Source organism: Bison bison, unplaced genomic scaffold, assembly GCF_000754665.1.
Source record: "Bison bison bison isolate TAMUID 2011002044 unplaced genomic scaffold, Bison_UMD1.0 scf7180017864451, whole genome shotgun sequence".
Taxonomy (NCBI): domain Eukaryota; kingdom Metazoa; phylum Chordata; class Mammalia; order Artiodactyla; family Bovidae; genus Bison; species Bison bison.
The window spans coordinates 394,209-418,888 of NW_011495013.1; the positions used below are offsets into that span (position 1 = coordinate 394,209).

General features: G+C 42.3%; 1 protein-coding gene and 1 long non-coding RNA gene across 2 annotated transcripts in view; one reads left to right on the top strand and one right to left on the bottom strand.

Annotated features, from left to right (window-relative positions):
• RBM47 (RNA binding motif protein 47) overlaps window positions 1–24,680 on the bottom strand; it is an 89,944-nt gene that overhangs the window by 6,130 nt on the left and 59,134 nt on the right. The window contains 3 exon segments of the mRNA XM_010858828.1: window positions 1,692–1,891; window positions 4,876–5,082; window positions 5,933–7,092. Of these exon segments, the coding sequence (XP_010857130.1) occupies window positions 1,692–1,891; window positions 4,876–5,082; window positions 5,933–7,061 (1,536 nt within the window). The 5' untranslated portion in view covers window positions 7,062–7,092.
• LOC105002299 lies at window positions 7,099–15,114 on the top strand. The gene is made up of 2 exons (XR_826937.1): window positions 7,099–7,738; window positions 12,804–15,114. It is a non-coding gene; the product is annotated as an uncharacterized LOC105002299 (long non-coding RNA).

A 24,680-nucleotide genomic window follows, 5' to 3' on the forward strand; every position in this document is an offset into this window, starting at 1 on the left:
CACTGGGAACCGATCTGTGGTTTCACTCTGAACAGTGTTCTTTTTACCAATCCGTGGAGCTTAAAATGCTCCTTCCTCTGCTGCAGTTTGGCAGAGAACACAGAGGAGGTAGAGGACGGAACGTACCAGAGAACCCAGGTCAAAGAACTCAAGGCAGGACAGACAGTACTCAGCTTTGAGGGACAGCAGCGGGGCCACACACTCAAAGAAGCCATTCCCACATTACAGAGGAAGTGGCTCCAGGCATTCTGCAGAATATACTGGAGGAGGGAACAACTGCCATAGGACTCTACTGATGATGACAGCACACTGAACAAATCCCAAGCCACAAGACCCCGACGCCAGCATCCGTACAGACTGATATAAGACAGAAACAGCCTGCAATCCAGAATGTAATCATGAAGCCTGAAATTTGGGCCCGGCTACAGCTGTGACCACTCAGCGAAGACCAAAGTTCACAAGTTTCCTAGGAAAGAGGAATTAGAATTAGCAGAATTCCACTAGGTAATGCTTGTAGGTTACTGTATGTATTTATAGTCAGGACACAGTAATAACTACCTTGTGAGTCATTTCCAACCCAAGACTACTGCTGGGGTTCACAGTCCTGGCTGTTTCAGCATTACTGAGCAGGTGGGACAAAATATGGATTCTAGAACCCCAGCCCAGTTCTGCTGAACTGGAGTCTTCTGGGGTTTAAATCTAAGAACCTCTGTTTTATAAACATGTCTCCTCGATAATTCTCATCCAGTTAGATACAAGACATCCCTGGCCTGAGTTTTTATGCTTATGGATTGATGAGGTGTTTGATATTCACTGCTTCACAAAGGATAGCTTCAAGATTATTTTTCTGTCTAGGAAAATGATATATGGTATAGATATTCCCTGTGTGCTACATATTGCAGAAACAAAGAAATATATATAAGATGTGGCTCTTGGTCTGGAAATACTTTAACTGGGGAGACAGAACATAGAACTTGACTGGTAGTCAAGCAGCCAATATGGAGATATACAGGACAGATGGTTTCCAAGGTGAGGTAGATGGAAAAGGTTCTAGAGAAAAAAACCAGATAGATGAGAACACTATGAGTAAAGGTGGGGAAGGAGGATGGAATGGTAAAACTGGATTGGGAGGAGAAATGGGAATAGCTGGATATGGTTGGGAGAGTTTTGTAAAGTTTCGTAAATCTTTACAGACATTTCTGTCTCTCTACAGGCACTCACATATATATATGCATACGTATATACCTATGGATATACTCATAGAGAGGGATGGAGGGGAAGAAGAGGGGCAGAACTTTAAAAAACCTTTACTGAACTATAATCTGGAATGCAAAACTACAATCTGGCATGAACCCTGGGACTCCGTGTGTCACCTCTGTAACAATAAGTACATGAGTTAAAAATTATCCTATGTCATTAAAAAAAAATAGGATGTATAACGACACTGTGAGAAATTCCATATGTCATTTTTGCATATTGCTTCCTATCTTTAATACACTGGCAACTTTAGGATAGTACAATTCTTATCTAACATTTTCCTGTCCTGTCATGATTTATCTTACAAAAATATTTCTGTCACTCAGACCCATAGTTCTAGCAGAAAGCCAGGCACAGTGTCAGTGCTCCTGCAGAGTATTAAGTGAATCTGTGATACATGAGACCTCACACAAACACCGCAGCAAGAAGCCTACCTGGAAAGGCGGTGGCGTGGACACGGCAGGGATGACGGCAGCGGCGGCTGCGGCGGCCGCAGCAGCACTGGCTGGGTCGGGCTGCACAGCGATGGGGCTGATCATGTGCTCCATTGTGTGGATTTTACCATCTTCAATCATTTTAGGGGCCGGAGCTGCCTGAAACATGGAATATTGGGCGCCGATGGCAGGGATGGCCACTGCAAAAGAAGGAAAAGGGAAACACAGGTCAATCACTTCCAGGCACTGAGGGAAGCGCCATCACTTCCTCAATACTTTTAAAAACAAGTTTAGCAGCCAGGGGCTCTGCCTGCAAACGAATGCTCTCTCACTACAGGTGCTACCCAAGAGGAAGAGAGGGGAGGTGGAGGTACCCTATATCCCGCTGGACTTTCAAAAGGAACCATGTGGGCAATGGGTGGGATCTCCCCACGGATCCTCAGGGTACGCAAGCCCACAGTTAAGTTTTGCCCACATTTTCTACTGCTGCTAACAGAATTTAGAACAGAATAGCGTTTAGACTCATATTCTTGAGGTCCTACAAAGCAAGAAAGGGCCTTGCAATTTTGAGAAAACAGGATCAGAATAAGAAGTGAGAGCAGAGGGTTGAGGCCCAAGAGTGTGAGAAGAGCCTGCCAGTTCCTTATTACCTATCTTACTCAGTACCTGCCCCACTGCCCTTTTTCACTTTCACCACGTTTTAAAGAGCAGGTGCTATTGAGAGTTTCATTCTGAGAACTCAGAGGTCAGTGTATATCCTCCCCGACCTGCCAATGCAAAGACATGTTTCTGTGAATAAAGTTCAAAGGACTCATTTCAACCAGAGGATCAGACAGATCACAGTTTTCGAATGTCAATGTATGCTGCTGCTAAGCTGCTTTAGTCATGTCTGGCTCTTTGCGACCCTATGGACTGTACAGCCCGCCAGGCTCCTCTGTCCATGGGATTCTCCAGGCAAGAATACTGGAGTGGGTTGCCATGCCCTTCTCCAATGTATGATAAGGAGAGGTAAAAAGACCAAAAAAAAAAAAATAGCCCTGATTTGGGGGAGTTTGTGTGTGTGCTGCATGTTTTGAGGATGGTAAGAATATTGAAATGCATACAACAAAGTATACTTTCACTTATTTTTATTTTCCAACTGTAGGTAATTTCTTCGAATAAAAGCTGATTTGATATAAGTTAAAGAGAAATGCTTGCATGCTGTGTGCTCAGTCGCTTCATTTGTGTCTAACTTTTTGTGACTCTATGGACTGTAACCCACCCAGCTTCTCTGTCCATGAGATTCTCCGGGCAAGAATACTGGAGTGGGTTGCCCTCCTTCAGGGAATCTTCCCGACTCAGGGGTCAAATCCACGTCTCCTGCTTTGCAGGTAGATCCTTTACCAATGAACCACTGGGGAAGCCCAAAGAGAAATGACTGTAGGCTAAACAATGATAGTCATTCAATAAAATATATCTAAAATCTAAACCAGATCTTTTACCTGCCTTTCTATCTATATGATCTTGTGCCTAGATACTTCACTATTGCCTGGTGTTCCTCCTAAAATACAGAATTCTAATTTTCTGAATGAATCAGAAATAGAGGTCAAGGGGACAGGGTCTAGAAAGGGCTATAAGTTTGAGCTACATCTGAGTTGTACTAAGCAACTCTGGATTGTTCTGGCTACCAGCCACAGGAATTTCTACCCTACGCCTCAGAACACAATTACATGCTTAAAGATCTTTGAGTTCTTTTCTCTGGGCTTCCCTGGTGGCTCAGCTGGTAAAGAATTTGCCTGCAATGCAGGAAACCTGGGTTGGGAAGAGTCCCTGGAGAAGGGAAAGGTTACTCACTTCAGTATTCTGGCCTGGAGAATTCCATGGACAGTCCATGGGTTTTCAAAGAGTTGGACATGACTGAGCGACTTTTCTTTTCTCTAGTTAAATCTTAAACTACTGCCAATGGGAATACCTTTCCCAACAAGTAGAAGTGACAACTCCTGTATCCAGGCTCTGCTTTATGGAATTAGAGAGAAACAGGATCAGTTTTATATTGCTTGATGCATCAATGACATTTCCAAGGAAATCCAGTCTAAGGAGTCACTTAACTGCAGAAGTGGCAGAATTTTTTTCACAGGCATTAAAAAAAAAAAAAAAAATCACTGGATTACTTCAAAAGGAAGCTCTACTGAGAAAAGGCCTTGTAAGCCCCTATGTGGCCAATGCCAACCTACACCCCCTATACACAGCTCCCTTGAAACCGTTTTAGCCAGGGGAAGGAGTACAGTCCTCAGCCAACACGAAGTCAGAGGAGCTGAGCTTCGAAGTGCGGATGCTCTCAAAGAGCTCTTCAACCTACCCTCCATGAGACTGGGAGAAGGTCTGGAGGAGTATCATGATGGAATTTCCCATGTGTTTGGGTGCTTGTGTGGTGTGCGCACATAGGGAGTTTGTGCCGTGCTCACACTGTGCAGTTCAATAAAGCTCCCTGCAGCTTAGGATTAGAAAGAAGACCTGTCTCAGATGACTGACGAGCATTAACAACGTTGGAAAACTGGTTTGTGGGGCCTGGAGGGTGGAAGCAAAGTTCAAGGTCCTTGGCTTCAACTACTTGAGTGCCCCTACCCTCAATCTACTGATCCAGCAAGAGGCGGAAATGAGAGCTGGGAATTAGCTGCAGAAAGTTTCTCTGCTGCCTTACTCCCAGGTGTTCTGGTTGGTTAAGACCACGACAAGGCACAGCAGCATTATTTGCTCCTGAAGGGGAATTTCCCAACAACTCTCACAACTGGCAAAGAGTTGCACCTTCTGGCTTCTGATGACTGGGGTCAAAATAGGCTTGAGTAAGGAACAGAAAGCTGTTAGCTGGTAGAAGATATAGAAGAGCCTCACATTTTTCTACCTCCGCACCCCTTGCCCCAACCTCCCTAATTGAGAACCTACCTAATTGAGAAAAAGTCTAACAACTGGTGACAGCCATTTGGGAAACCCACTATAAGAAAGTTTGACTTGAACATGGTCAAAATTAGACCATCCCCCAAGTTCTAGATAAGAAGGCCCAGGAGGCCACAATCCTTGCCTAATCTCCGCCTGCCTTTGAGAAGAGGAACCCATGTACAGATGAAAGTGCCGAGGAAGTCACTTCAAAGAGAGAGAGTTGGGGTTCAGGCTGAATAAATGCATTCTCACTCTGGTTTATACTGACCTGTACCAGGCTTAATGGCAACTGGATTGACGGCAGAGATTTCCAAATTCGGTACAAGTTCATATCCTTTTTCTTGCTGTTTTCCTTTTCCTTCATGATATCGGCTATATATACCACGGCCAGCAGAATATCCCCCAAGGTAGGAACCCCTGGGGCCCGGGGCTCTGTTGCCAGCTGCACCTCGACCCCGGCCTCTTATGCTGCCTGCTTATAATAACAACACAAAAAATGATGAGCTACCAACAGCAACAGTACAGGAGGCGGATCTTAACCCAAGGCTCTTGGCACTTCGGTATCTGTCCTGGCTCTAAGCTGCAGGTGGCTACACCTCTGCTCTTTAGTGAGCTCGGAAGATGCTTCAGACTTTCTGGCTCCAGCCTAGATGCATCCTAAGATGTCTGCTTAGTACACAAGATGAACTTGAAGGGTGAGTTCCTAGGATTGTAACTGCCACTCCAATAAATAAAAATTTTCTAAGACGGTCACAAAACTAGATGTAGAAGGGGAACTGCTAGTTCATCTTCCTCATTTTAGGCGTGAGAAAACAGGCTTCGGGAGCTTAAAGGGGCTGACTAAAGTCACAGAGCCAGTTAATCAGATGGCAGGACCCAGAACCCAAGTATTTTGCTTTCCAGTGTAATGCCTGCTTTCAGTACAGGCTAGTCAGTGACTAAGAACAACAAAACAACACAAACAAACCCAACAATACTGTGCCCCCTACTCCCCAACATTCTAAAGGTTTAATTTCACAAGCAGGCTTTAACCTAAGAACCTTGCCGTCTAGCCCCACATTGGATAAAGGCCCTGGGAAAACGCAAGAAAACGCAAGAAGAGCTTGCATGCTTCACATGATGGGTAATGTTACCTCACGCTGTATATATGAACCATCTACATTTTCTCGATGCTGTAGAAGTGACTGACTGCCCCAACGAGGGTGAGTAGGAAGGGTCGCCGTCCACCAGCTCAGTAAATGACAGCCACCACCTCCCAAATGGCATCCATCTGGCAGATGCGTCTCCCCGACTCCCACCCACGCAGGTGAGGAACCCCCACTAACCTTTCACGAAGTAGTCCCTGTTGGGCCCGATGAGCGCTTTGTAGGGTTAGCCATAGTAGGCTAGCGTGTAGGGGTCACAGGAATACACGTAGCTGGGCTGCTGCACCACTGCTGCCTCGGCTGCGCTGCCACCCTTGGCTGCCTTCTGGTAGCGGGAGGACTGCTCCTTGTCCACCGGCTTGGCCAGCGTCACCTCGAGGCACGAGCCCTCCAGCTCGGTGCCGTTGAGGTTGTTCATGGCGTGCACGGCGTCCTCGCGGCTGGCGAAGTGCACGAAGGCATAGTCGCGGATCTTCTTGACGCGCTCCACGCAGCCCGGGTTGAACTGGCCGAAGCTCTTCTTGATGGTGTCCTCGGTGGTCTCGATCATGAGGTTCCGCACGTAGAGGATCTTCACGGTCTCCATCACATCCTCGTCCACGTCGATCTCGGGCTCGGCCCAGTCCACAGCGATCTGGTGGCCCCACAGCTGGATGCGGCCGGGCATGAGCTTGCGGCGAGCCATGGCGGCGGCGCGGTGGCTCTCGTACTCCACGAAGGCGAAGCCGCGATTCTTCATCTTGTCGGCCGCGCTGGCGTAGACGATCACGTCGAGCACGCCCTCTGTGACCTTGGCGATCTCCTCCAGGATCTCCTCGCGCTTCTTCATCTTGGGGATGCCCCCGATGAAGAGGCGGCAGTTGTCGACGCTGCAGCACACGCCCAGCAGGCGTCCGGGGCGGATCTCATAGTTGTTGAGCTCGCGCACGGCGCGCTTGGCCTCGTTCTTGTGGCAGTACATGACGAAGGCGTAGCCGCGGTTCTTGCCGTCGAAGTCCATCATGAGGCGCAGCTCGTAGATGCGGCCCACCGTCTCGAACACTGGCACCAGCTCGTCCTCGTACACATCGCGGGGGATCTTGCCCACGAAGACCTCGCAGCCGCGCTGTGGGTGTGGGCCCTCCCAGCCGGGCGGCGGGCCACCGTACTTGCGCTGCCCATTCTCCTGCACCATGCTGTAGCCCGTGCGCTCCATCAGCGCCAGCAGCGCCGCCTCATTGGGCGCGCCCGCCACGCCCTCGGGCACCTTGGCAGAGGACCCGGTGGCGGAGTCGCTGCTCATGGCTGCGGTGGAATCCTCTGCGGTCATAATGTCAAAGGCATCCACGGCCGGTGGAGACCTGGGGAAGGCAGGAGAGAGAGGATGAGCCTACAATCTACACCAAGTTGAGCCACAACTTAACTACAATTTTTTTCCTTCTTTTTCTCCTCTCTTTTTTTCTTAAAGCCATCCAAGACTCACGCTTAACTATCGGGTGGTTAAATGAGAAATAAGATGGGGACTTCTCTGGATGAGCGGCAGCTCTAAAATAGTCTAAATTAGGCAAGTTGTTTTGCAGGAAAAACCAGAAGTGACTCAGGAAAAAAAAAATCAGAAGGAGCAGGTACTTCCGCCTAATCAGTACCCCCAACAGCTTTGAAGCATAGAGAACCTGCTGTCACTGTGGGTGCAAATCTCATGTTCCTGAGGCAGTTGGCAACATCTTTTGCTTAATTCCTGCACTGTCAACTCAGATTGATTTCCTTTTAGTTATAGTATTTTACCCCCTTTATTTCTTTGGCAGACAAAGTCTGCTTTCTTTGCTTTCTTTTTAAAGAGGCTTTTTCATTTAGGAATGGAAAGAGGGCAGTGTATTTATATTGTTAAGGAAAAAACTGAGGAGGTGTTGTAGAAGATACAGAACTGTGTGCTGAAGCTTTTTACAGGGAAGAAATGGAATATCCACAATAACGAAGGACTTGCTCGAAGAACTGTGTGAAGAGCTGGTAAGTCTGACTTTTACGCTGTCACTCCTTGTCAGCAATTATGAACCATTCATGGATTTGGAATCAGTGCACAAAGAGCTAGATTAGGTTCAGGCTGGGGATTTTTGAAAACAACTATCTGGTAAACTGCAGGATAGTTTTCAGAGAACTGTCACATCCATTATCTTATTTGATCTTAATCTCCTTTCATGGTAAGTGACAGTATCATTAGTCCCAATTTGTCTGTGGGGAAATAGGTTGAATAAATTACTCATTTCACACAGTAGGTATCCACTCCTATCGGGACTTGATTTCAAGCCATCTTGTGTTCTTTTTTCTAAACCAGTGCTCGGCAATAAGAACTCTCTGTGATGATGAAAAAGCTGTCAGTAGCCACTTGTGGCTACTGAATACTTGCAATGGGACAACTGCAGAGTTTTTCATTTTTTTCTAAAATTAAATACCCACATAAGTGCAAGTCCAAACCATGCCACCTTCACTCCTTCAGAGCAAGGCCCTTAGAAATGATTTAAAATTAGACAGTGAGATCATCACTAGGCGCTTCTTATTGTGCCTTTGTGAAGAATAGCTCTGCTTAGCTTTTTTTAAAAAATGAAGTTTATTTCATTTTTTTGGACTATGAAAGTATTCAAGTAAATTTTATGGAAATTAAGAAAAAGTAGGAAAAGAAGTTATTCCTAATTCTCCTACCCAGTGATAGCCACATAAACTTTTCCATCTTTCTTTTGATAGTTTCTTTGGGGGGAATGGGAGAGGTGGAGCTAGGCTTCCAACAAATTTACATCTGCTGCTTTACTTCATTTTATAAGCATTCTTCCACATTCTTAAAACTGTAAAAATATGATTTATAATTGGAATATGGTTTCATCATTCAACTAAATTTTTTTTTCATTGTTTAAAATTTACTACTGGGAATTCTACACAAGGATATTAAGGGAAATTTCAAGGTTAATTAAGGTACATTTGCTCATCTAAAGAAAAAAAAAAGGAATGATAGGGACACAACAGAATGTATGTTTTTGCCTGTTGGCCAACCAGTACTACTTTGGTTCATCTGCTGAAACATCAAGCAGCAATACAGGTTCACGGGTTAGTGAGTGGCCACTGGACTGATGTTGAAGCTGAAACTCCAATGCTTTGGCCACCTGATGCAAAGAGCTGACTCATTTGAAAAGACCCTGATGCTGGGAAAGATTGAGGGCAGGAGGAGAAGGGGACGACAGAGGATGAGATGGTTGGATGGCATCACTGACTCACTGGAGATGAGTTTGAGTGAACTCCGGGAGTTGGTGATGGACAGGGAGGCCTGGCATGCTGCGGTTCATGGGGTCGCAAAGAGTTGGACATGACTGAGAGACTGAACTGAACTGAACTGAACTGGAACCAGAGTGCATGACTATGTGTGAACCCTAGCTTGAACACTTCCTAGTTGTATGACCCGAAGCAAGGATATCCAGCTCCTTCATGCCTCAGTTTCCCTGTCTATAAAATGGGAACGATGATAACAGTATTAACTTTGTTAAGTTTACAAAAGTGAGTTAATACATACAAGCATTTTGAACTGTGCTTGGGAAGTTGTAAATGCTCAAGAAATGTCAGTTATTACAGTTCATCCAAACTTCTGGGTAAAACTTCAGACCAATTTAGTTTTAGAGTAATTTTGACACTTTCTCAGTTCTTTAAAAACATCTGTTTGATATGGCTGCTATTCTTATTTTTAATTTTCTTTGCTCTTCAGTTGCTTGAAAGCTGTTTTGGCAACATATCCAATTATTATGAAGCCTTTTTTTCTGGTTTAAATTTGAAAATAATATAGTTCCTGGAGTTTTGTGTTGAAGCAGAAATTTCAGTATCAGATTTGAACATGAAGATCTTTCCCTCCTTCCAAAAGGAAGATAAGGATATATTCATAAGAAGATAAGAAGATTCTTTGTACAAACACACATGCATTTATAATCTGTGACCTGGGAAGGAAATGCCAGGTGTATATATATATATATAAACATGTATGAGGGAATTCAAGATCTTAACATGGTTTAACTACATAAAACAGTGACTAAAGTCCAAAGGAATAGTCCTTCTATCTCTTCTGAGAGATGTAGACTTGACTTTTTCTTAATACTTTGATAATTGTACTTTGAAACTACTCTTTAACTCTCACAAAAAGCTGTATAATGCCAGGCTAAGGGAGTCATTTTCAATTCCAGCCCTATTAATTTCACCAGAAAATCTGTTGCTTTCAGTAAGTAGTTATAGCTTATTCTCTTGCACCTGCAAGCCAAGAAAAGCCTTTTTTCCTGAGCTTTCATCATCTGGGATAAATGAATCATGTTACTGGTCCCCCTTCCCTTTTTACTTTGACCCCTAGGAGGTTTGGAACTGAATTTGTCACTTTAGTTTTTAATTGTGTAAGACATTACAGTACACTCTCAGGTTCATCTGATCTTGGCTATAGTTTCATTTTTTTAGTCTCCTATATTCCCAATGCCATGAATTTAGCTATGTATATTATTCATCTTACTGTTTTCATGTCCTTGGAAGCCATCTCATATAATTCTGGAGTTAGGAGAGGAATAAATGCATATACCCATGAAAAAAATATATATAATTTGCATGAAATATAAATTAGTGTAGTATTTAAATGAACTATTTTTATACTACAGATACATAAAAGCAACTGAGAACCACAATAAGATACCACTCTGCACCCATTAGCATGCTATTGTGTGTGTGGGTGTGTGTGTGTGCACGCACCTGTGAGTGCTCAGTCATATCTGACTCTTTGTGACCCCACTGACTGTAGCCTGCCAGGCTCCTCTGTCCATGGGATTCTCCAGGCAAGAATACTGGAGTGGGTTTCCATTTCTTCCTCCAAGGTACGTTCCTGGCCCAGGTATTGAACCTGGGTCTCCTGCACTGCAGATTCTTCACCACTGAGCCACTTGGGAAGTCCTAGCATGCTATTATAACCAACCAAACATACAAACTAATGAAGTAAAATAAGTGTTGACAAGAATGTAGAAAAACTGCAATCTTTGCTCATTGCTGGTGGGAATGTAAAATGGTGCAGCTACTGTGGAGAACTGTATAGTGGTTGCTCAAGAACATAACAGTTATCATATGATCCACCAATTCCACTACTGGGTATATACTCAAAAGAACTGAAAATTGGGACTCAACACAGATATTTGCACACCATTGGTCATAACAGTATTATTCACAGTAGCCAAAAGGTAGAAACAACCCCGAAGTCCACTACACATGAATGGGCAAACACAATGTGGCATGTGTACTCAATGGAGTATTATTCAGCCTTAAAGAAGAGGAAATTCTCACACATGCTGCAGCATGGATGAACCATGAAGATACCCTAAGTGAAATACGCCAGGTACAAAAGGACAAATATTGTATGTTTCCACTTTCATGAAGTACCTAAAGAGTCAAATTCATAGAAAGCAGAATAGTGGTGGCCAAGAACTGTGAGGAGGGAGAATGGGGAACTATGGTTTATGGCGTTCCAGTGAGAGATGATAAGAAAGTTCTGGAGAGGGGTGGTGGTGATGGTTGCACGTCAGTGTAATGTACTTAATGCCACGGAACTGTACGTGTAAAAACAGTTAAAATGGTTCTTTATTATGTAAAGGTTAACACACATAGTGAGAAGGATCAGAGATGCAAAAAGGATAAAAATAAGATTCTGTAAAGTTAGGATTTCATTAGAGGCCATTACAAATGGTATATTGCATTAGTTTAACACATTCAAGAAAGTCTTATGGTCTGCAAACTCCATTCTTCTTATCTTTATGTCTAAGATGCCATAGTTAAATAAATTACCATGCTGTTTAATGAGTTTTCAAGGCCAAAGGCTTAGATATGTAAAAGATATATGGCTTATTTAATGTCTTGAAAGCAGGGGAGCTATATAACATTTAGCTATATGACCCTTCTTTCAGAGATGAAACAGAAACTTTATTACAACTAGACATGCTTTAGACCAGGGCTTGGCAAATTACACCATGGTCCAAATATAGCCTGCCATTTGTTTTTTTAAATAAAGTTTTATTGGAACAGTCATCCTCTTTTAAAAAAAAAAAGAAAGAAAGATGGCTCTTTTTCCATTTCAGTGGCAGACTTGACTAGTTCAGACAGAGATTGCATGGGCCATAAAGGCTGAAATATTTACTCTCTGGCCAGGTATAGAAGACGTTTGCCAACCTTCATTCATGGAGAACATCAATGAGACTAAATAACAAAGATTCTTCTTGCTAAGGTATTACAGTCACTTTTCCCTGTTTCCTATGCTGAGCAATTACTTAATTTTAGCACCAGTTTTAAAGAGTCTTCTCAAGCTGCTTGCCTCCCCACTCCTGCAATTCTAAGCTGTCTTCCATTTAACTACACAGTCAAATTTATGAGACCAGAAGAAGAGATATCTGCTGAAGAATGCTGGCTCAGCTCCTAACACTTATATGTAAACAAAATTTCTTAAGATTTTAAATTCATTCATTCTGCACATATTAATTGAGCACCTGCTGCTGCTGCTGCTAAGTCGCTTCAGTTGTGTCCGACTCTGTGCAACCCCATAGATGGCAGTCCACTGGGCTCCCCCATCCCTGGGATTCTCCAGGCAAGAACACTGGAGTGGGTTGCCATTTCCTTCTCCAATGCATGAAAGTGAAAAGTGAAAGTGAAGTCGCTCAGTCATGTCCTACTCTTAGCAACCCCAAGGACCGCAGCCTACGCAGGCTCCTCCGTCCATGGGATTCTCCAGGCAAGAGTACTGGAGAGGGTTGCCATTGCCTTCTCCAAATCGAGCACCTACTATGTGCCAAATACCAGCGGACCTTGTCCTCCTGGAGCTTACCTTGAACTCTGACAGTGTGTCTTAAGAGTCTGTACCACAGCTGCCCCGAGTGACTCCTACCATTGAACTGAAATGATCCATGCAAAGCTCCCAGTGCAGAACCTCGGGCCAAGTGCTCAAGAAATGTTAGCATAAGAAATTTGAACTTAAAAATCTTACCCAGTCTTAAGACTGAGTTAAGAATCTTCCTTGTGTTTACAGAGAAACAAGAGGCTACCCCAGCCAACCCTACACTAGTCAGAATGAGAAGCCTAGCCTGTGAATTCTGGTGTAGACTGGCATATCAGAGCCTCCCAGATTCCATTCATAGCAGGTAAGTTGTCTGGCAGTGTGATTTTCTACTGGTGACGTCGCTCAGCCATCCGAGTGTAAGCCTGTTTCTCACCTAACCTTTGGCTATAGCACTTTGCAAGAGGCTCTTCCAGAAAGAACCTGCAGAGACTTGCTGCACTGGGCTCAGACGGTCCCGCAGCCCACATGGATGCCAGGTCCCTGGCAGCAGGACCTTCCCCACACAGAGCCATGCTCTCACACACTGAAAACACGTTAGTCTTCATTGAAGGCTGCTCTCATTAAACAAACATGGCATTATATTCAAAACTACTCATTTATTCACAGTTTGGCATGTAAAACAGGAGAATATACTATCAAAATCAAGCTATTATTATTTTGAACTATTAGCTAGAATTTTTGTTGTTTTTGTTTTAGGTTGAGTTTGGGCTTGTTAGTGTAAAATAACATCTTGGGGTTAACTCAGGCTTAAAGCAGAAATCATCAAGGATTTGAATTCCCTTAATACTGGTTTAGAGTACCTTTCAGTAGGATTTTAAGTTTGAAGTGGGACATTTTTCTTTTGGCCCTGATGCATGGCTTGTGGGATCTTAGTTCCCTGGTTGGGTATCGAATCTAGGTCCCCCAGCAGTGGAAGCATGGAATCCTAACCACTGGACTACTAGGGAATTCTCTGAAGTGGGACATTTTAGAGGGCAAGGGATAACACTGTACTGGGAAATATTTCCAATGTTTACCAACCAGTCTTTACCTGGGATCAAAAGCAGGCATGAGTTTACACTCATGGTAGCACAAACCACCAGTTAACTTTGATTCACAGCCATGTGTGTGTCTATGTGTGTGTGTGATTACTATGCAATTTGGAATTGGAATTCTTGGGGGAGCTTTATTTGCTCACTAATAGACACACTGTACCTTGAATGTAATATTCAGTGGTGAATCTTCCAGCACTAACTGGAATTTAATCCAGTAGAAGGTTTTAGAATTTATTCAAGAGGTAATTCTGGCTCTGTTTGCAGTTAGAGTTCTATTTTTATGTCCCCTTATTTATAACATAAAATGTGTCTTTACTGATAGTCACTTCTTAGGCATGACTCAGCATACACAATGTATAGATATAATAAAATACATACCATACTGGTGACAGCAAGGACTTTGGAGCTGAAGAAAGATGAGTTCAGGTCATGTCTGTGCCACTTACCTGCCATGTCATATGAGGTTCCCTGTCTACATCTCTGAGATGGTTCTAGTAATAGCACCCATCTCAAGAGGATTGGTTCCAAGATTAAATGATACTTAATATCACACATGAGGGGGAAAAGAATTGAAGACCAACTTCTACAAAAAGTTTCGAAGATTTGGCCTCACGCTGAGCGGTTATCTTACTGCTCTGTGCCAAGTTACCACCACCCATTAGAGTCAACAGCAGAGCAGACACTCCCACCACCGGGCAGGCCTCTGGGCTTGAGGACAGGTGGGCAGGCCTCTGGGGATAGGGACATTTCTGTTACCCCAGAGCTTGAACGTTTACAGCAGTTCTGCTCAAAATGGAGGCAGGATACTTGGAAATTACCTGGGAGCCCAAACAGAAAGCTGAAGCACAGCAACCTTTTCTACCTCGGCCAGTAACCTTGTGCTATTTGAAGGCATGGCCCGTGGGACACACAAAAATCCTCCCATGATTCTCTTTTATTTAGGGAAAATCCTGGAAGGATAAAGGGGCCCTAGAATAGAGGCACTCTGGGCCATACCTTCTGTCAGCTCTTGGCTAATTCTGAGAAGAGTTAATTCATAATGGGTCTTCAACTGCACTGATGCTGGTACAGAGTTTGTTACGGTAAAGCACATCATTCGGTCAATGACTGATAAACAGGTGAAAGCCGAGAGGTTCATTTTTCCCAGGCATTTCTATCAACATATCCCTGAAATGAGGCACTTGGCTGTGGGTTCCCAGGGACATTGGCTGTGTACCAGGGGAGGGGTAGAACCACCTGCCCCAGAGGGGTGGCGTGGGGGAACTTTCTGTGGGGTTTTGGCGGCACATAAATACCAGTTAAGAATCTGCTATCTGTACTCAGCCATTAAAAAGAATGAAATAATGCCATTTGCAGCAACATGGATGGGCCTGGAAATTGTCTTACTGAGTAAAGCAAGTCAGACAGAGAAGGAGAAACATCATTTGACATCCCTTATACGTGGAATCAAAAAAAAAAAAAATTGATACAAATAAACTTAACAAAACAGAAAGAGACTCAGAGGTAGAGAACTAACTTATGGCTGCCTGGGGGCAGGGGAAGGGATAGTTAAGGAGTTTGGGACAGACATGTATATACTGCTATATTTTAAATGGATAACCAACAAGGACCTACTGTATAGCACATGGAACTGTCTGCGCTTGATGTTATGTGGCAGCCTGGATGGGAGGGGAGTTTGGGGAGAATGGACACATGTATATGTATGGCTGAGTCCCTTCATGCCCTGCTGTTCACTTGAAACTGTCACATTGTTAATTGGCTATACCCCAATACAAAATAAAAAGTTAAAAAGAATATGCTATCTGGTTAAATAAGCATTACACACATACACTTCTTTCTCAACAGGTTGATGGGTAATGCTGAAAAAAAAAATGAAACTGGCAAATTCGGACACATCTACTTCCTGAATTAATGTTCTCCCAAGCCGTGAACAAGCAGTAGAAGGGACTTCTAGTCTCACCCCTATCTTGGCTCTTCTGACCTAAATATTTGAAGGATCTGGCTCAGAACAGAAAGGTTGACAGGCCCACAAATACCAGAGAGGAGAAGGAAAAGCAGTGATGGCTTGTATCATAATAGTAGCTTGAATGTATATAGTGTTTGGCAATTTAGAAAATTCTTTGATGTATGTAAGTTAATTTCCTAAAATCCAGAATTTGAGCTGCAAAGGAACCTTGAGTGTCATTTAACCCAAAGTTTCTGAATTGGCTACTGCCATTGTGGGTGTGATAATTCTGGGTTTGGGTGGAGGGGGGTCTCCTGTAGACTGTAGCATGTCTCATAGGATCTCTGCCCTCTACATTCCCAATCCCCTCTACATGTAACAACCAAAAACATCTCCAGAGAGCCAAAACTGCTCCCTGTTGAGAATTACTGATCGAGTCTACCTTGGAGTTATAAACAGATTATACACTTACACATGTGTGTGTGCTAAGCTGCTTTCGTTGTGTCCGACTCTTTGTGACCCCATGGACTGTAACCCACCAGGCTCCTCTGTCGGTGGATTCTCCAGGCAAGAATACTGGACTGGGTTGCCAGGCCCTCCTCCGGGGGGTCTTCGAACCCAGGGATCGAACCCAAGGCTCCTGCACTGTAGGTGGATTCTTTACCGCTGAGCCACCAGGGAAGCCTATACACTTACACATGAGAGGTACTAATGAAATAGTAGTATCTCCACACTCAGCATGGGCTTGGTGTCTTGACCTGGCTCTTCCTGTCAAGGCTATCAAAACTGAGACATGTGCAAGAGATTTCAAAGATCCAAAGCAATGTCTCTTTGATACAAAACTACTCAAATTAATTTGGTTGGAAATCTATTAATTTTTCAAAGCAAAGAACTACCACCATAAAGCCCTACACACTGATTCTGTCGTTAGACTGACTTGCCATCCGGCAAACTGACAGGCCTACGTCACCCAAATAGCACTTTTGCGATCAGGCTAAGGATCTGCCGAGCTATAGAAATGCCTTATTCAATTCAGACCCCTTGGCTTCACGGACATGTGAAAACTGCTGACCATCTGGTTTTTAAGACTTAGACCTTTTTCTGGTGTCACTGCTGGTTTCTAATTATGTCAAAAGCTTCACTTAGGATTCAGAATTTTGTTTTTTGACACGCTATGAACAACTATTGCCCCTGGAACACAAGTCAATTCACTGATATTAGAACCAACCTCTGTACCCCTCAGGCAGAAGGCAATGACGTGATAAAATAGATGCTCAATGTTTGTGCATGCATTCATTCAGTCACTCATTTATTCATTCATTCGAACACTTGCTGATTGCCAGGCCGTGCTGGGTGCTTGGTGATGCAGTCATGAATGCAGCATAGTCCTTGGGGTTCCCAGCCAAGCAAGGGTAGATGAAGAAGGAGGGAGAAAAGAGAGGGCAGAGCAAAGACCACGAGCAAAGACAGGCAGCCACATCAGGTTACTTAGCCCTGGGACTTCCCAGGTGGCGCAGTTGATAAAGAATTTGCCTGCCGATGCAGGAGATGCAAGAGATGCCGGCTTGACCTCTGGCTTGGGAAGATCCCCTGGAAGAGGAAATGGCAACCCACTCCAGTAGTCTTGCCTGGAAGATTCCATGGGCAGAGGAGCCTGGCGGGTTACAGTCCATGGGGTTGCAAAATTGGACATGACTGAGTGCATGCACACACACACAGGAGATCACATATGGTCTTTCAACAAACATTGAGTGCCAAAGGCATGATCATAGCTTTGTAAAGTTTACAAGCAACAATGGACTGTGGGTCAAAACAGAACCCAAAGAGTGATCCAGCTTTAACAGGTGGGTGAGGACTGAAAATCTGCACATCTGGCTAATTATATTTAGAGACAGATGGAAATTCTGCAAGGGTAATCCACCTTTTCCATCTACACCTAAAACTACATTATCATATATTGACTGCATAACTACAAATATAATACCCAATGATGTTGTAATAGAATGAATTAATTAAAATCATTAAGATCAAAATCAATTTTATCGAGCATCTTTATAAGCCAGACGCTTTGCTCACTGCTATCATATTACTATCAATTTACCGCAGTGGGATACTTTCAGAGGAGGACTGTATTCCACAGCATCTCCAGCATTCCTGGGAAAATGGTTGGAGAGTGTTATTTCCTTCATATGCTAAGAAGAGAGTGGCATAAAAGAGAATAGATGACTCAAGTGCAACTTAAATGCAATAGATGACATAAATTCCCTGGAGGGAAGGAGATGGACGAGAAATAATCTCTTATGAAATTTCTGTAATGTATGGTTTAAAAACTCTCGTGTTGAGCACTTAGTGTGCAAAAGACACCTCTGCTGCAGCAGAGACAGTATGGCCCACAAAACCTGAAATATTGACTGTCTGGCCCTTTCTAGCAAAAGGCCTGCTCTCTTGGGTTAGATTTCCTGGGTTTGAGCCCCAGCTCTTTAACTGTGAAGCCGTGTGACAGTGATGTACTTATTTATTTAAAGTCTTTGTTCCTTACCACCCTCATCTGCAGAATGAGACTGGACTGGTGGTAACAACAATCACTATCTCAAGGCGTCACTGTGAGGAATAAATTAGATAATAAAACCAAGTCCTTAGAAGAGAACCAAGTATACAGTAAGAATTTGATAAATGTTAGCTACTGTTGCCTCCTTTTTCAAGATCAGGGAACTTCAGGCTCAGAGTGATCAAATGACTTACCCAAGACTGCTCAGAATTGAAATTTAGCTGATGACAAAGCCCAGGGTCCTTTCTGCTGTGGTAACTCTCTTTGCTATGTTCTTAGTAATAGCAGAGTTAACAGGGTAAAACTACTATCAGTGAGAGATGGACCTTGGTTGACAGAGTTGAAGGAAACTCAAGCACAGATCCACAGTAAAATTGTTGGAAAACCATACCTTTCTATAATACCAAATGCCTCATTACACCGCCCCACTTCCCCCACCCTTCAGAGAGTGCTGCAAACTGTTCCATAGCCTATTTCTGGCCCTTTATAAAGTAGTAAATAGGTTCAAATTCGACTTTTTAGACTTAAAAAAGCACTATTAACTTCTTAAATGGAAATGTTTAAGGACTAGAATTCACATAATCCAAATGTTCAAGTGAGAATATGGGGACTATGATATAGCAGTGGGAATGGGGGCTACTCACCCAGGCTCTGGAATCTGACCTAGCTTCATACCCTGGCTCCACCACTTGAGAAGCAAGTGTCGTCACACCAGCCATTAATCTCCCTAAGCCTCAGTTTCACCATCTATAAGATGGTGATAATACACCCCACGATGTTGTGAAGGCTAAGCTATGTTAAGTGTTCAAATTTATTATTTTGTATTTTATATACTATATGATTTTTAAATAATTATTATTTCAGTTGAGCAAAATAGATGTTTTTCAAGGATGTACTCTTGGGAGTACAGCCCCGTGTGTAAGTCACACCTAAGAATCACAAATTTTCTGCTTGACAGTATAATTTTAAAAGCTAAAGAATGTGAAGGAATTTACTCCCAGATTTTTGTGGACAAACTGAAAGGGAACTTCTATAGCTATTATATATTGCTATAGGAAATGCATCATTATAACCACACATTTCACATGTGGTTATAATGATGCCTTTTTCAAAGCTAATGATTATGCAAAAGAGCAAATACTATGTTCTTTCTGATATTTGTTCAATTGTGTATTACCTTTTTATTACTTAGTATACCTACACTAATGCTTTATGTCTTCCCATTGAATGCAGTTGTAAATACTGTTTATTAACTATGATATATTCAAATTACCACTACAAGTTTAAGAAAGTTACCTGGGAGTAATATTCACAGAAAAGTTTCATGTGCCAGCATTGGAATATATGAACTGGTGGTGTGATGGATGGTAATTTTTATCACAAAAATATTCTTTAATTTGGAAAGGGATTTATCATAAGAGTTCCTTTAGCTAGGAAATCCTCTGTGTTGTCTAGAATATGATTCAAGTTATTGAAAAATTGATCTCTCTCTCTCTATATCTTTCCTGAATATACCTTCCTTATATCGATATAGACCTAAAACACTATGCCAAAGTATCGGTCCCATTTTCTTGATGGAGAAGCTGGATAATCATGCACTTAAGCTCAAAATCCCAATTACACAGTGATAAAATGGGAATCACAATTTAATAAAGGGGCTTCATCTTTGGGAGTACAGTGTTTAGTTTAAATTGTTTGATAAATGGTCCATTTATCTTCAAGACAAATCTGGACAGTCCAAATATAGGAGATATACACACACACACACACACACATATTTTAGAGTATATACACACACACATATTTTAGAGTATATACACATACATATATTTTAGACTATATATATATTTTAGAATATATATATGTTATATATACATTCTAAAACTTGTGTATAAAGAGTATTTTTCATTCATTTAGTTTCTTGAATTTATACCAAAATAGATTTAGAAGGTAAACTTTCCCAAACATAAGCGTATGTAGCTTTATGATGGTATGTAAATGCTTTTCCTTTCCCCCAGTTTCAAAGTATATTAGCAAGTGGTAGTTATATGGTAATAGTATGGCTATTATTATTGTGCCATATTATACATGAGTACATGCTCTATGGATTATGTTCTTTTATTACCTTCTGGTGGTATGTCAAATCATAGTATACAAGAATATCATAGGTCTCCTTATAAGAAAAATGACAAATTGCCTGTTCTGAAACAAAGACTCTACGATGGAGTGACATAGACAAACATTAGTTTCAGTTTTAGGTGTGACCTTCTGATTTTGTTTGGTTAACATTAGTCATCTCAGTTCTGACAAGGGAACAGTATCTGCCAGCACAGAAAAAAATCAGATCCTGTTTAATGTTGATGTTCTTGTATTTCCTAGACGAGTATCCCAAGGCACTAGTTACAGTGAAATAGAAGTTGGCCAGAAGTACTCTCAATATTGATTAAGCCATGGGTTACTTTCTTCTACAAATATTTAAGTTGAATGTGGGGTATTTTTGAAGTTAAAAATATTTTCAAATACCACAGCAATATGACTATAATAGGCTCTTTGTGAGAAAACATATAAAAGGAAGTAAACTTTCTAGTGGGAGGCAGAGACAATATGCATTAAAATGCAACTTTAAACTAACCCCCAAATTACATTTTCTTTTTATCCACTGAACATTTAAATGTTATTCTCCCTTAACTAACTTTCTAGCTTTGTTCTTCCTCTGGTGATACTTGGTTTATTATTATTGCTATTATTATTATTTTTTCATATAGTGAAAAATGAAAATGATAAGTTTAAAGAACATGTGCTTCTAGCAAAAGTATGCTTAAAGTTAAACCCTACTACTCAGTAGCTTAATTCTTGTTATAAAAACTTGGACTCTATTAGAAATGGGGCCATTTGAGAAAGGGCCCTTTGTAACAGAAAAAGTAAAATTTACTTCCTATTGTGAAGTGATTGTAGACAGTTTAGCCTATTTCCATTTTATTCTACACTGTCTGAAATGTATTAGAAAAAGTAAAGAAACATAGTTTATTTCATTATCTATAACTGAAGCTTTTAAAAGGCAGAGACCTTAATTGGTATCCCCAGTGCCTAGCACAAAATGAAGAAATGTTTCAGTAAAGGAAAAAAATTAATGAAAGAACCAATGAATGAGCACTGTCTTTTATAAGAAATGTAGTAAGATAAAGCTCGAAAAAGAATTGTAATATTATATATAACTGCCAATAAATTGCTTTGGATATCCTATTTATATTTAACTTTTGTGTTTTACCTGCATTTAGAACTAAGCACAAATAGCCATACAGAGTATTGTCCAGGGAATAGAAAGGGGAAATTCCCTGGCAGTCCAATGGCTAGGACTCCACACTCTCACTGTTGAGGGTCTGGGATCAATCTCTGGTTGAGGAATTAAGATCCCACATCCCATGAGCCACATACACACACAAAAAGAATGGATAGGTCCGTTTTGGCATTGTTGTTTCTGTTATTTAGTTGCTAAGTCGTGTCCGACTCTTTTGAGACCCGCGTGGACTGTAGCCTGCCAGGCTCCTCTGTCCATGGGATTTCCTAGGCAAGAATATTAGATTGGGTTGCCATTTCCTTCTCCAAGGGATCTTTCCAACCCAGGGATTGAATCAACATCTCCTGCGTTGGCAGGTGGATTCTCTAACACTGAGCCACTAGGGAAGCCCCAGCTTTGGCACAGGAGCTGGCATTTCTAATACACAGCTCAGGCATCAGCAAGGTCAAGGGGAAAAGCCCCACCAATCACTGATTGATGGACGATAGCCAAGGCTCCCAAGAGTCTTCTTGGAAAGCAGGCACTGGTCAGTCAGGCAGCTGGAGAACTTCCAAGACTTTTTTTTTTTTTGCCTGAGCTGATATGCTTAGCTTCTACTATATTGTCTCAGAGCTTTGGTAGAGACTTTATGGTGCCACAAGGAAGTAGACACAAAGCCAGGGCCTGACCACGAGGGCAGTTTCCAAACGCTCTTTTATGTGCGGGTATCCTGAAAGGTTGGGTGTTACAGCGCTTGAGCTCACACACTGCTGTAGGGTCCTTTCCCCCCTGGCATTTCTCTGCTCCTGGGCAGTTCTCCAATGCAGTAGTGAGTCCTGATGACTTGGAAGAGAAATCACAAACTAATCTGATGCTGGATATAATACAGAAGTTCATAAATGTCCACACAGGAAACCTCCACGACCCAGTAGTGTCACTTATCTTGCCACACAGGCAGGCACAGCCTCTTGTTCAGGGGGTAAGAAATGGGGAAGCAGCACTGGATCTCTGGTCTTTGGGGAGGGGAAAAAAAAAAGCACTGCTGCCATTTTTCCTGTTTATTCATACTTCTTTCATCTTTTCTTTTTCTTATTTTTTTCTCTTTCTCATCTTAAATTGTCACTTTATATTCCTGGTTTTCAAATGTAAATACATGGTTAATAAGTACTCCAGATGATCGTATAGGACTAGACTGATGCTACTGTCTGATTAGTAGCTGTTTGCTTTAATCCTTGTTTAAATAACACACACACACACACACCTTTTTACCGAGAATTCACCATTTGAACAAAATGCGGTAACATATGGTTTTAAACTAGGGAAAGGAGAAGAGTTTGTCATTTATGAATTATTTAAATACTAAATGTCTAATTTTTTTTCCAAGGTAGAATCTGCAGGTTTGGGGGAGGAGAGGGAAGTTGTTCTATTCTGAGGAAAGATATATTTTAGAAGAAGGAAAAGTTGGGGGCGGATGGAGGAGAACCAGTTTTCCCAGTGTCTATAATTTAACTAGGCAGTTAAAGTTAGTTGGAAATTTACATAAAAGTTACAAAGACTACAAATGCTGCACAGAAATCAAAACTATATTAGTTAAACGAATATACTGTATTTCAGTCTGAAATACAGACTGAAATTTAAGAAAGGAAATGTGCAGAAACTTATATCCAGAGTTTTCCTGAACTTAGGGTGTTTAGAATGAAATGGTCAAGTGTCAGGAAGTTTATGATTTTTCAGGTATAATAAACTTCTGGGACTGTTGTTTGAGACATAATTGCTATTCACGCCTCACAGTCTGTACTTTCCTTGTGTGTACTTGGAGTTAATATTTCAATTGAAAAACTAGAATACCAGGAAAAACGTCTCTGATTTAAGCTAGTCATTTATTCCCAGTCTCAGAGGAAAAGACTGGATATTCTCTGAGTTAATAAAGTGTGAAACGACTTTAATGCTTCAGGGGAAATATACTATATCAGTCTTGCAAACTGTTTTTAGAAAGCACGGCTTAGTCAAACCCGAAAGTTTAATAGGCTTAGTTATTTCTTTTTTCTCCAAATAGCCTTTTATGGCATAGAGAAGGTGAGGACCTACAGCAAACAGTTTATCTCTGTAAACCAGTCGCCATGAAGAACAAGAGGGGACAGACTGGGTCAGTGTTTCTCATAGGTCCTGAAGCCAGCCTTAGTAGACTTAACACTAATTTATTTGAGATTTGGATGCCCTATTGCCAGTCCTGGGTTCTGATGTAGAGTTTCCAATTAATGTGTGTGTGCGCGTGTGTGCTCAGTCGCTTCAGTCATGTCTGACTCTTTGCAACCCTACGGACTGTAGTCCACCAGGTTCCCCTGTCCATGGGATTCTCCAGCAAGAATACAGGAATGGGTTTCCATGCTCTTCTCCAGGGACTCTTCCTGACCCGGGAACTGAACCCTCATCTCCTGCATTGCAGGCAGATTCTTTACCCACTGAGCCGCCTGGGAAGCCCAATTCATCTGTAGATTCCTGCAACTATGAGTTATGTGAGTGGGGTGCTGTTATCTCCAAGCCCATCAGAGCAGCCCGCCCAGTGAAGACCTTTGGTCCTGGTGATACTGGGTGAGGCAGCTTACATGGCCTGGTAGTTTCTTCTTACTTCTCAAGATGCTGCAAGTGAAGGTTAAGCAGACCTTCACATTTTACACTGTAAGCACTTTTAGGTTCTTTCCACTGTAAAACAGAACTAGGAGGATTGTTTGGAAAACACAGTTTGCCCACATAACCGTGGTTAATCTAGTTTGATTTTTCTAAAGCAGCACAGAGAGAAATTTATTTTTGTATGAACATAAATAAAAATTTGCTGTAACCTACAGTTCACAGCCACATCCAGTATCCAGTGTGGAGTCACCTCACTCTTGCCCTCTGCTGCCATATATGTGTGCATATATAACACACACATGCACACACATAACACACACTCCCTTTTTCCTCCTTCTCCTGAAACTTTACCTACTTCTGCTGTTCTTTTGTTGGGGATTTCATCAAGCATGTTTACATCAAAATGCTTGCTGATCCTGGCCACTGCCTCAGTGCTCTCACCACTGTATCCTAGTTACGGGAGGTAAGCCAGCTGAGCTGTTAGTTTTCCAACCACTTCAGCTTTCTCTCACTTGTCTACTGGGAAACCACCGAAGCCTAGACTGGAAGGCAAAGTGAGTGAGGATGAGCATATGCGGGAATATGTGTGTCAGTAGCTTAAATGACACATGTCATCAGTGAGACATGGTGG